General features: G+C 40.6%; 3 protein-coding genes across 5 annotated transcripts in view; 2 read left to right on the top strand and 1 right to left on the bottom strand.

Annotated features, from left to right (window-relative positions):
• LOC101720200 (cell cycle checkpoint protein RAD17) overlaps positions 1-6855 on the bottom strand; it is a 29943-nt gene extending 23088 nt beyond the window's left edge. The window contains 4 exon segments of the mRNA XM_087189519.1: positions 947-1030; positions 1745-2002; positions 5213-5316; positions 6687-6855. Coding sequence (XP_087045645.1) covers positions 947-1030; positions 1745-2002; positions 5213-5316; positions 6687-6702 — 462 coding nt within the window. The 5' untranslated portion in view covers positions 6703-6855.
• A 122-nt stretch (positions 6856-6977) lies between these two features.
• LOC147824417 (adenylate kinase isoenzyme 6) overlaps positions 6978-13146 on the top strand; it is a 31071-nt gene continuing 24902 nt past the window's right edge. For all 3 annotated transcript variants that reach the window (XM_087189505.1, XM_087189507.1, XM_087189506.1), the window contains exons 1-2: positions 6978-7163; positions 9236-9328. In XM_087189505.1, coding sequence (XP_087045631.1) covers positions 7136-7163; positions 9236-9328 — 121 coding nt within the window. In that variant the 5' untranslated portion in view covers positions 6978-7135. The remainder of the gene's footprint in view (positions 7164-9235; positions 9329-13146) is intronic.
• Positions 7068-11030, top strand: LOC147824419 (transcription initiation factor TFIID subunit 9). Its single transcript, XM_087189509.1, has 3 exons — positions 7068-7163; positions 9236-9328; positions 10006-11030. Exon 3 carries the CDS (start codon positions 10023-10025, stop codon positions 10809-10811), a length of 789 nt encoding a protein of 262 aa, XP_087045635.1. The 5' UTR covers positions 7068-7163; positions 9236-9328; positions 10006-10022; the 3' UTR covers positions 10812-11030.

Below are 13146 nucleotides of genomic sequence, written 5' to 3'. Positions count from 1 at the left end.
GGGGATTTGGCTCAGTGGTTCTGGCGCCTGCCTCGCAAGCGCAAGGTCCCAAGTTCGATCTGCAGTACAAAAAAAAAAACAAAACCTGAAAATACATGAAGTCAGACATGGTGGTGCACACCTATAATCTCAGCACTCAGGAGGCTGAGGCAGGAGGATCACCAGGAGTTCCAGGCCAGCCTCGGCTACATAGTGAGTTCAAGGCCAGCTTGAACTACATAACAAGACTCTGTCTTAAAAAAAAAAAATCTTTAGATAACATTAAGGCATTAGTTAATTTTTGTCAGAATAATTATATATACAATAGTTAATTAGGAAATTTTTTCCCAAGAGCATCATATCAAAGTGTCTAAAGGTGAAATGTCACAATATTTGTAATTTACTATAAAATACTCAAGGGAGAAAATGAGAGCACGTTGCCGATAGATGAACATGTCTATCTCCTTTTATGTTTGAAGATTAAAAAAAGTTTAAAAAGAGATTAAGAGTCGTCGTCCCCCCCCCCCCACAAAAAAAGAGAGATTAAGAGAAAAAGAGACTATTTTACGGGGGGTGGGGGGGGTGGGAGGGGGTGGAGATAAGCACAGATTTAGGAAGTGAAACAAGAAACACCAGTCTGAAATGAATGATAACTGTTTTAGCCTATATTTAGTAAAAAACTAATGTGTAATTTGCCTGCTTGCTTCAGTGTGAGATCAACTAATGTGTTAAAAATACTAGCAGCACAGTTGGCTCACTGCCTTCTGCTGACAGTAGGGCGTTAGGATGGGAAAGAAACACAAATCACAGGAAAGCTCCCAGTCCTCAGTCTCCCAATGAGGCTGACACGGTGAGGTAAGGGAGCTTGTTCCTGCAGAGCATCTGGACTTACCTTTCTCTAACTTACTGTTAAGTCAGGGAAACATTTGGTGCTGAATCTTTAAAAACATATTTCTTACTTCATTACCTGTTCTGGTTGCCTTTCTAAGACTTCAGCTTTTAACCAGTTTTCAACTTCTTCAATTTTCTTTTTATGCACAGCAAGTTCATGCTAAGACAAAAATTTCAGGTTTAAAACAAAACATTTTCACTGAATGATTTTTGATATATCAGCACCAGCTACATTTAAACATTTTCAATGAAGAAAACTGCAAATAAGTAATATGCTATTGTAATAGATCCTTTTGATTATATTTGAATTTTTTTTGGGGGGGGGGGGGACAGGTATTGAACTCAGGACCTTGCACTTGCCAGGCAGGTACTATGCTGCTGAGCTACATCCCCGGCCCTATATTTGAATTTTTACACTAACAACTCTATCATTATGCTGAAATCACTACAGGATTATTAGGGAAGTTTGTAATTACAATATTTTAAAACCCAGAAATACATTTTAGGAAAGGAAAAGAGATGAGTATTTAGCAAAAAAAAATAAAGATATCAATTCTATAATGGGTTAAATTAAACCTAAGAGAAAGAACAAAAGGTACAACTTCTGAACACTGGTTGATAAAATATGAGCCTTAGAACATAAAACTATGTAGAAACTTTTTTTTTTTTTGGTACTGGGGATTGAACTCAGGACCTTGCGCTTGCGAAGCAGGCGGTGGCACCACTGAGCTAAATCCTCGGCCCGAAACTTGTTTTTTTTTTCAACTTCACTGAGAAAAATTCTTACATATAAAAATGTGAAAATAGACATTTCTCTCCTTTCCATCCACCCCAAGATTAAATTATGAAGACATATTTGTATGCTATTTAGTACCTGAGTTTCTGGTTTATATTTATCTACCCATGGTTCATTTTCAGACAAATATTCTTTGAAATTTTCTGGACCATAAATCTGTTCTGAGGAAGACAGATTTCCTCTTTTTCTAGCCGGGGCTCTGCTGCTTTCTAATGTGGAAGGCACATTTTTCCTTCTGTGACTTGAGTTATTCACCCCTAAAGATGTGGTAGGAACAGCAGAGAAGGCCGTAGTTTCTGAAAAATCATCAAATGATGGGTCTACCCAGTCTGTCACCTGAAAAAAAGACACTACATAAATATTATTACATTTTTTAACATCTACTTTCTACATAACTGAACTATTCTGGAAACAAGATATTCACATATTTATAACATTAAAATAGAAATCTTGTCAGGTGTGGTGGCACACACCTGTAATCCCAGCACTTGGGAGGCTGAGGCAGGAAGATTGCCTTGAATGTGAGGCCAGTCTGAGATATACAGTGAGAGCTTATCTCAAAAACAAACAAAAGAAAGTGGTGGGCCGGGGATTTAGCTCAGTGGTTTCGCCACCTGCTGTGCAAGTGCAAGGACCTGAGTTCGATCCCTGGTACCAAAAAAAAATTTTTTTTTTAATTAAAAGAAAACAAAGTGGAAAAAAGAAATTGAATCTTACAAATTAGCTCTTTACAAAAAACTGGCTCTAGGGCTGGGAATTTAGTTCAGTGGTGCTGCTGCCTGCCTCCCATGCGGAAGGTCCTGAGTTTGATCCCCCCACCCCCACCCCCGTACCAAAAACAAAACAAACAAACAAAAAAATTGCCTCTACGTGTTGCTCATTTTTTCTACCTTATAAGTAAGTGTACATGCATACTTTTCTACTTAACCATGGTAATAGAGAATGCCATGTAGGGCTGGGGATTTAGCTCAGTGGTGCCACCACCTGCCCCGCAAGCACAAGGACCCAAGTTTGATCCCTGGTACCAAAAAAAAAAGAATGCCATGTAAGAGACTAAGAACAAAAACTTGGTATTTTTCATTAATTATAACCTTCCCAGGATAAAGAATTTTTCTTTTTTACTGTTGGCATAACTGAAACATAAGATACTAAAATTACCTATGAAAAAGAGCAGGACAAATAAAATCATATTATTTCAACAAGAGCAGTAAGAATAATGCTTCTGCCTTGGTCAGCCCAGTACATTCACAGACTAGTACATTCACATTCCATACATCCAAATAATACATATCAGCTTAAGACTTTGTGAAGACAATGGTGAAGAGTCCTAAGGCTCTAATTTATAATTATGACTACGGGACACCATTTTCTTCAGCACAAAAAGCAATTAGTATTTCTTTAAGTTGAGCAGCCTTTCTAGGGAGGATAGGATGGGCCACACAGAAAAGCCTAAGAAAAAAGAGTACTGGGATCACAGGACAGGAAAATCAGTGAGTTCTATTTCACATTCTTTCTGTTTATACAAAACTGCTGACCTCTCCACATTTCCCTCCATTATTTTCTTCTCTTTAAAATCCTGTCAGGGCAAAGCATGGGAACACACGCCTGCAATCCTAGCATTCTTAGAGGCAGGGCCAGGAGGATTACGAGTTTGAGGCCAGTTTGGGCTAGTAAACTGGACACCAGCCTGGTAAGACCCCCCATCTCAAAAAAAAAAAAAAATCCTTTGTAAGTGCAGATGAAGATGTTTAATTGTGCAATTCTAACTTAAGGACATTTACAAAAATTTAAACAGATTTTTTTAAACAACAGTATAAATCTAGGAAACCTAGCTGGCTTTTGGATTTTCTTTCTGGTTATCAAGGAGGAACCAAGATTAGTTTTCTTCAAGAATACTCCACTATCGATCCCTGGTACCAAAAAAACAAAAAGAATACTCCACTATAGGAGATGTGTGGGACAATGTGGCTATGACATCTGTCACCCCATCGATCACCAGGGTTGATTCGCCCGATCTGGCTGGCTAGGCAGGTGTCCCTTTCCTTCTTCACCACTCCACGTGTGTCCCTCCCAAAGATGCACAATAGGTCGAAAAGAACGAACACCCAAGCTACAGGAGGACAATTTCCTCATCAAGGGTATATGAGTAGCTACACTCCCCTGCTAGAACCTTCATACAAGAGCTCAAGAATACTCCACTATAGGACCCGGATGTAGCTCAGGGGTACAGAACTTGCCTAAATGCACAGGTCTTGGCTTTAATTCTCAGCACCACCAAAAATAAATAAATACACTGTGCTTTACATGTATATCTGAAAAGGTCATGATGAAACCCATTACTTTGTATAATTAATATGCACTAACAATATAATAAAAGAACACTTAGCTACAGTTGTGAGCTATTAGATAATGCTCCTCTCAGGGAGGGGAAAAAAAAAAGCTGAAAGTGAAAGCAGGCTCAGGAAAGGGAAGTTAAGAGCTTATTAAGATTTCATGAATGCTCAGTCACATTTCAATCATTTTTTTAAAGACAGGGTTAGAAATATTGGCAGTGAATAAAGAAAAAGTATTGAAAAAAATCTGGGCTGGGGATTTAACTCAGCGGCACAGCACCTGCCTAGCAAGCTTGAGGTCCTGAGTTCAATCCCCAGTACCAAAAAAGAAATTTTAATCATAGCCACCCAATTCATTTCCTCTTCATTGAAAGATTCTCACAGATAGTATATTTTCACCCTTCCTCTACATTTAAGAGTACATGAAGCCAAGTGTGGTGCACATGTCTATAATTCCAGTGCTTGGGAAGCTGAGGGAGGAGGACTGGTGTTTGAGCCCTGCCTGGGTTAGATAACAAATTCAAGCCCAGTCTGAACTACACATCAAGACCTCTCAAAACAGAGTATATGAAAATATTTTTGTTACAGTAAACCTTTTGAGAGTAATTCTGATTTGTATATTACTTATACATTTAATGGTTTTATTTCTTACATAAATGTGAACTCACATCTACTAAAAAATAAGTGAAATAGTAAAGTTAAATAAGTTACTTAAAACTAATAAAAATCAGAGCCAACACTAGGGAAATAGATATCTTGTATGATACTGCCTGATCTCTATCTTACTGAGAACTGTTAGGGCGGGAGATTTAGGTCAGTGGTTCCACCACCTGCCTCGAAAAACGCAAGGACCCGAGCTCTATCCCCTGTACCAAAAAAACCCCAAAAGACTGAGAACTGTTAAACTGAACCACATCACTTATAAGAGGTAAGCCCTGCGTCAAGCTATAGCACCAACTACCACCCATATCTCTTTCTCTTCTGTGTTCTCTAATTCCGGAGTTTTCAGCTTTTATCTTGTGACTGGGATGATAAAACACTTTTTCAAAATTAAGGCTGTCGTTTTTAGTATACAACTGTTTTACAACTTACTACCAGACTTGTTTAGATTACTAATTATAAAAGATACCTGGACAGAAGTGATAAGACATTAAGAACAATAAAAATTTATAATTCTTTTTAGGGTATTATAACATGGCCATTTTAAGCATACCTTCATGGAAGTTACCTTTGATCTAAGAAAAGCTTTTGACATTATAAACTTTAACAGTTTCCATCCATAATATACAACCTGCAGTACATTAAAATATAATTCACCTAGGGGAGAAAAAAAGAGAAACCATCTCAAATGAAAGAAAGTCTAAATACAGAATTTTTACTAAACAGTTTACATTGATATAATCAACAACATAATAAAAGAAGCTCAAGAACTTGTAAAAAAGAATAACAGGAGAACACACCAAAATGCTAAAATAAATTTTACTTTTAGTGACTGACTGTAACAAATAATCTGCTTGTGTTATAAATGAAAATTTTTTTCATATGAACTCAGTAATAAATTACCATTACCGGTGTGTGGGGTCACATGCCTGTATTCCCAGCATGGGGCTGAGGGTGGGCAGGTGGGGGTGGGGGGAGGGCGCTAACACAGCAGAACTGCCACAAGCTCAAGGCCAGCCTGGGCTACCTAGCAAGTTCGAAACCAGCCTGAAGACCCTGTCTCCAAAAAAAAAAAAAGGACAGACCAGGTATTTGTGTACTTACTTTTTGTAATAAAGAATTAGTCAACCCTATTTGAACAGTAAATTTTTTTAAATTATAAGCACAAATTGACTTATTTCCAAGTTTTAAAAAAATATAATAAATTCAGACTTATCACTTACTTTGCATAAAGAATTTAAATCCTATTGCAAATCTTTTCTGTACCTGTCTTCCTTAATTGAACATGTTATTAGAAAATTTCTTGCCAACACTGTGTTCTTCAAGTTTCATAATTCTTAAATGCTTCTGCAAACTAGTGAATTACATAATTTTTAATTAGGCAGAAGAAAAGTTTAAGCCAACAAACGTACAGACTGAAGGAGTACAGGACTATGTCACAGTTTGGAGGCACACACAGACCACAAAGCGAACACTCACACACTAGAAAACAAATCATTACCTCTCCCCCCAAACTGTTCATGGATTAGAGAGACTATGATGTTTCAAAAAGGTACAGTGGTGCAAAAGAAAAATCTATTTGAGTGAATGCAGTTGGCAGGTCGAAATAAAAAAATGTAGACTGCTGTTAAGGTCAAAACTTTTAGTTATTCTTTAAAAACAAGACTGACAATACCTACTTAAAAAATAGGCAACTGTCTCCGATGACACCGGATTTCTGAGACGACAAAGGCAGAAGAGACCTTGAAGACTATTTTCAGCAGACCCACCACCACCTCACATGGTATGCAATATACGGAGTACTAAGATCAAGCGTTCGTCCTGGATAATATTGCAATCGGTGAACCGAACTGAGCTCACACGTCCCCGCTCCTACCAGCGCTCTCAGTCCCCTAACCCTTCCCAACGCTAGACGGGATGGGCGGGTCAGGGGGAGGAGCGACGAGAGCCCGAGGAAGGCGTGAAGGAAGAGGGCCTAACGTCTCTCGGACATATAACAAACCCAGCCCCTGCCGCGGCATCCTTACCTTCCTGGATCTGCATCCCCTCATGGGCAGAGTGGAGCGGAGGAGCTCAGGCTCTGCTCCCGGCAGATGGGCAGGCACCCAGGCCTTTCCCGGTCAGCGCAGAAGCGCAGAGGGGCCGCCTCTTGGGGGCCTTCAACATTGGCCGGCGCTTCCGCGACGAAGCCCGAAGGGAGGGGCCGCTGAGGAGTGACTGCTTTAGGTGCCCAGCACACTGCCTGATCATAGCGCGTCCCAGAGTTGAGCTTCTGGTTCTGAGTATACCTTAGTAGAGCGTTATAAAAGGCCAGGTAACCAAAGGCAGGTGGCTGGACCGCGGAGGTGGTCAGGAGCACCGGGCACCCCCTGGTCCTGCGAGTCGCGAACTGTTGCAGCCGCCCGCCCCTTCCGGCTCCGCCCCTCAGTGTGCTAGGAGAGCGAGCTGACTCACCCGGTCCGTGGCCTTGGGAACTATGGTGCTTCCGAACATCCTGATCACCGGTTAGCGCGCGGCTGGGCGGGTGGGGCTGCCGAGTGCTCTAGGGCCTCGGCCGCCGAGGTGGGGGCCACCGGTGTTGTGTGCGGGGCCGCGTGTGTGACGGTCTCCAGGCCTGGGGCCTGGCCCTCGCGACCCTTTCGGGAGGCGGGAGAGGGGACGCGGAACGGTGACTCCGCCTCCGTGCACCTTGGCGAGGTGGAGGCGAGCCCAGCTTCCCTCGAAAACCATTGAATCTTACTGGATCTGATTTTTTGCTTTTAAAATGGGCGGTTGACTCTGGCAGGAATGGGTTTGGCGTTTAAGATACAAGATACCATGTGGCCCTTAGTAGATCTGTTAATGTTGGATGTCTCCCTCCTTAGGCCTTCTTCGGTCGTCTTTAATTTTCTTCTTTGCATCTGCAAACAGTTCACAGATGAGGTTTCTGTAAATGAGTTGGGTTGTTTGTGGCGTGATTAATCTGCTGCAAGTATATACTTTTGTTGAGTTAGTATCAGAGTGGTTTTTTTTTAATGTTAAGTCATCTGCTGAGCATTTCTCGACGTTTCTCATGAAGGAATGCTGTGAAGATACCGGACTAGTAGGGGGGTTTTCTGGTCTTTTGGAGCCATTCTCAGCTTGCATTTTATCAGTAAAGGAAACGAAAATACTGTACTGCGTAACAACCTTGTCACCGCTGCTCATTCAGTTCTGAAAATATTAACTTGTAGTAGTTAATAGCATCATCGTACACCCCTCTTGCAAAAAATCTAATAGGTGTAGATGCTGCCATAACAAATAAGTTTCTTTGTAACTTTAAAGTCACTTAAACGTAAAATTCTTCAGCAAGACATGGGTCCTGTTTCTGAGTGCTGCAGCTTAAGCACTCAACGAGTAAATATTTAGCCTTTTAAGATTTCATACAGAAAAGAGTTTCAGCAAGTAACATGGAGGGTTAGACATAATGCTCTGGTTTTTATTATTAAGCCATATTGTAGGAAATCTAGAGAGCATTTTATGGAAAATATGTTGAGTTCGGACCTAGCAAGTTCAAGGACAGCCAAGAAAAAAAAAACCAAAATAATAATAACTTCAGTGGTACTAAACCTGAAGAACCGAAAATTATATATTTGATTATGTATTTTAGAATAGTATTAGATATAAAAGGGAGAGACTAAAGAACAATGTATTGCCATTATTTAAAAGGGAATGTATGTTCTTTGTATGGGTGTGCACGATGTTATATATGTACACAAACACACATAAGACTTACTTGTAAAAGCATGTAAGAAACTGGTTTACAGCAATTCCCTGTAAGGAAGAGAATAGGAGTTTTTCCTTTTTTTTTTTTTCTTGAGACAGGGTCTTGCTATGTAGTTAAGGTTGGCCTTGAACTCACTATATGTCCCAGACTGGCCTTGAACTTGTGACGATCCTCCCACCTCAGCCCCCTGAGTGTTGGGATTACAGGGTACAGGCTTGTGTGCCACCATGCCTGGCTTAATTCTGTAATTTTTATTTTTTATTTTTTGGCTTTTTGAGGCAGGGTCTTCCTTTGTAGTCCAGGCTGGCCCTGAACTCACTATGTAGCCCAGGCTAGCCTCGAACTCTTGGTGATCCTCCTGCCTCAGCCTCCTGAGTGCTGGGATTACAGGCGTGTGCCATCATGCCCAGTTTGTATTCTTTGGGGAGGGGGGTACTGGGGATCCAACTCAGGACCTTGCGCTTTCAAGGCAGGCAGTGGAACCACTAAGCTAAATCCCCAGCCCTGTAATCTTTTTTTAATTAAAGCAAATAAATAATAATTGATTTGAGATGGCTAATTTTAAATTAGTTCTGGGCAGTTTCATGTAGATGACACGCAGAATTGATAGTGAAATTGCCTGAGCCCCATCTGTTGGAAAATCATGCTGAGTAAGAGTCTGACCTCCAGTCATCTCCAGGAAATTGCAGTTAAGTCATAGTGTATATTCATATATGTTTGCTAATTAGGAAAATTTTTGCACAAGTTGTTAAGAACCTTAAGCGCAAAAGGTGGGTGAAGGCCAATAAGTCATATTTCACAAACAGTATTTTTCTATGGCTTGTCTTACAGGTACACCAGGAGTTGGAAAAACCACACTAGGCAAAGAACTTGCATCCAGATCAGGACTAAAGTACATTAATGTGGGTGATGTAGCTCGAGAAGGTAAGTGGCATAGAATAGTACCACTAGGAGTTGTGACAGGGTACAAAATTGTTTCTAAGGAATTTATGCTCTGTTGGGGACCCACAGAATTATGAAATAGCAAGGGTCCAGTGCTATGCCTGGGTCATTTTGACCATTTCCCTTCCAATCCCCAAAATGGCTGTCTTGTGAACAGTAATGATTGGTCTTCAGATAGATAGAATCTGAATATAAGGAAGAGAACATTTTGTGTTAAGTGGCGCTAAGCATATATATGAGATGATTTATTGCTGTTACTGGAGGGACAGATTATTTCGAAGTCAGGCAGTAGGATATGACTCCTATAGTAATTTTCTTACATTAGTTTGATAGTTGCATGCCCAGGTGCAGATACATACATTCTAAAGTGATATATCTTTTTACTTGTTTTCTGTTTTCCTCTAATTTTTATTCAGTCACCTGTTTGTCTTTCTCTTTTTATATTTTACAGTTAATACAGAGTAGGAACTCAATACATTTAAGTAAAGGGAACTTTTAAGTATACCTCATTAAAATTAAAAAGATGAGATATGTTATAAATTTTAAATATATTTTTAAAAATTTAACATTTAAAAAACATTTTAAGTTCCTAACAGTTGCTACTAAGGTGACTATTTCGGTGTGATCTAATGTACATATTTTTTTCAAACGATCGAAAGTCTGATCGGCGGATATCATGGAGTCTGGCAAGATGACTTCTCCCAAGAGCATGCCGAAAGATGCACAGATGATGGCACAAATCCTGAAGGATATGGGGATTACAGAATATGAGCCGAGAGTTATAAATCAGATGCTGGAGTTTGCCTTCCGATATGTAACCACAATTCTAGATGATGCTAAGATTTATTCAAGCCATGCCAAGAAAGCCACTGTCGATGCAGATGACGTGCGACTGGCAATCCAGTGTCGAGCTGACCAATCTTTTACCTCTCCTCCCCCAAGAGATTTTTTATTAGATATTGCAAGACAAAGGAACCAAACCCCTTTGCCACTGATCAAGCCATATTCAGGTCCTAGATTGCCACCTGATCGATACTGCTTAACGGCTCCAAACTACAGGCTCAAGTCTTTACAAAAAAAGACATCTACTTCTGCGGGAAGAATAACAGTTCCGCGGTTGAGTGTTGGTTCAGTTACTAGCAGACCAAGTACCCCAACACTAGGCACCCCGACCCCACAGGCCATGTCTGTTTCAGGCAAAGTAGGGGCTCCAGTGTCCCTCACTGGGCAGAGGTTTACGGTGCAGATGCCTGCCTCCCAGGCCCCTGCTGTAAAAGCCTCCATTCCTGCAACTTCAGCAGTCCAGAATGTTCTGATTAATCCATCATTAATTGGGTCCAAAAACATTCTTATTACCACTAATATGGTATCATCACAAAATACTGCCAGTGAGTCATCAAATGCATTGAAAAGAAAGCGTGAAGATGATGATGATGATGACGATGATGACTATGATAATTTGTAATCTGCCTCTATGCATGTAACATATACTTGGTCTTGAGTCCTTTGTACTGAGATTAAGCATGCTGGATGTTTTCAAGTTCTGTTTTAGAAACTGTAAATAGTATTTAATGAGTAAATTTAGACACTTTAATTGAAATGTTGGGTTTTCTTTTATAGGAAACTAATGATTTTTTTATCAACCTTTATGTGTAAAAAATAAAGTTCTCGTTCACCAGTTTGATCGTTGGTGCTTTGACAGTTATACTTTAAAAGTAATTTCTCCCTCTTTGTCTTTGTGAGAAATGATGGATGCAGTTATTGAAGTTTTTGCAGTCTGTTCATTTGAACTAGAATGTCACCTCTAGTGTCTTCAGAGGTTCGCCTCATAACCTCTGACGTGTTAAGTTGCTTTTATGGTATCTTATCTCAGAGTGCTGAAATTTAAGCAGGACTCCTCTTTGAAGAGACCACTTGGGTAGGATTTTTATTCGTAGTGAATTTTAATTTACTTAGATTTTATCTTCTAGAGTTCGACACAGACACAGACACACAGACACACACACACACAGACACACACACACACACACACACACACACCCTGCCCTGTACCAGGGATCGAACTCAGGACCTTGCACTTGCAAGGCAGGCACTGCGCCACTGAGCTAAATATCTTTTTGGCTATATTTTGGTTATATTTAAATACTCTTATTTCTCCCAGGCCTCTTCCACTATTTAAAAACGGGGCTTTTTTTGTTTTGGTTTGGTTTGGTTTTTTTGCAGTTCAGTTTTGAGATTTTGGGTTTTGTTTGGTTTGATTTTGGTTTTTTGAGACAAAGTCTTCCTACGTAGTTCATACTCATGTATCCCAGGCTGGCCTCAAACTCATGGTGATCCTTCTGCCTCAGCCTCCTGAGTGCTAGGATTACAGGCATGTGCCTCCACGCCCAACTCAAATTTTATTTTTTCATGATGCTAAAAATCAAACAGCCTTATACATGCTAGTCATGCACTCTACCAGTGAGCTACACACTTAGCCCCTCAGTTTTTCTTTTAAAGTGGTAATACATTTTAAGGAAAATTAAGCAGTCCTCTATAAAGCATTTGTTCTCCACTGCAGATGATTTTTGTGGTTATTGCATCTGTGGAGGGAGGTGATTAAGGTTTGCTATTTAACATTGAGCTAGTAGAGGCCAGAGAAGCTGCTGAACAGCCTACAGTTTACAGGTCAGCCCCCTTTCTTATGATAGTTACCTGGCTCAAAATGTCAGGAGGATTTATGTTCAGAAATCCTGCTATAAAAAAATGAGGCTTAAAAAGCCCAACTAACTACCTGGTCTCCCACCCCAAGAGTCAGGGACTTCACACTGAGCTACATTCCCAGTCCTATTTTAATTTTGAGGTAGGGTCTCACTAGGTTGCTCAGGTGGAACTCGAGCTCACCATTACAGTGCGTGCAAACCACCTGATTTTTTTAAAAGGGAGTTTATTGGGCCCAGGATGTCTGCCTGACAAGTGCAAGGTCCTGGGTTTGATCTCCCGGTACTGAGAAAAAGTATTTGCATCCTAATAATCATGTTAAATTGCTGTATAATTTGTAAGAGATCAGTCTTATCTGTATGGAACAAGGACAGGGGTGAAAATAGGTGGGAAATTCAGCTTAGGAAAACTATTTGGAGCTCTAAATGATTGTTGCTGCTGCTGCCTCTTCCTTTCCCCTGCCTCCCTTTCCCCCCTCCTCCTTTTTTTTCTTGAGACTTCAAGGTCTCACAGTGTTGACCAAGCAGATCTCAAACTCCTGGACTCAGCCATTTCTTCTGCCTCAGCCTCAAGTATCAGGAATGGTGAAGAATCCTTCTCTTAGCCTATTTTTACAGTCTCAGATTCCTACTGCCATCCTTTCCCACATCCAAGTATCTTGGTCTGATTAGCATCCTTAACTTTGTTGCCACCAGCTTATCAGCATGCAGCCTGTTCCTAAACCTGAAGTAGGCATACACTGGTCAAGGCAAAGTAATGCAGTGGTGTTGGGTCCATCTCAAATAGGGGTTGTAAAACAGCCAGGTTCTTGTGTACATGTGCATGCGCTACTACTAAGCTACACTTATGTGTGTGGTGCTAGGGATTGAACCCAGGGCTTCAGGGATGCTAATCAAGTGCTGTACCACTGAGTTACATACTCATTCCTTTTAAAGAATTTTTTTTTTTTTTGTACCGGGGATCGAACTTGGGTCCTTGCACTTGGGAGGCAGGCGGTGGAACCACTGAGCTAAATCTCTGGCCCAAGAATTTTTATTTTGACACGGGGTCTTACTCAGTTGCCCAGGCTATCCTTTAAAACAGCCCAGTTTCAGTAGACA

This window comes from Heterocephalus glaber, unplaced genomic scaffold (genome assembly GCF_053883595.1).
Source record: "Heterocephalus glaber isolate CG9 unplaced genomic scaffold, H.glaber_assembly_v1.0 deba00001543, whole genome shotgun sequence".
In the NCBI taxonomy this organism is placed as follows: domain Eukaryota; kingdom Metazoa; phylum Chordata; class Mammalia; order Rodentia; family Bathyergidae; genus Heterocephalus; species Heterocephalus glaber.
This window is presented reverse-complemented; position numbering and strand designations above follow the sequence as displayed.

Bases quoted from the DNA above. Each gene is read 5' to 3' on its own strand.
- LOC147824419 (XM_087189509.1), top strand. From the start codon at position 10,023: ATGGAGTCTGGCAAGATGACTTCTCCCAAGAGCATGCCGAAAGATGCA.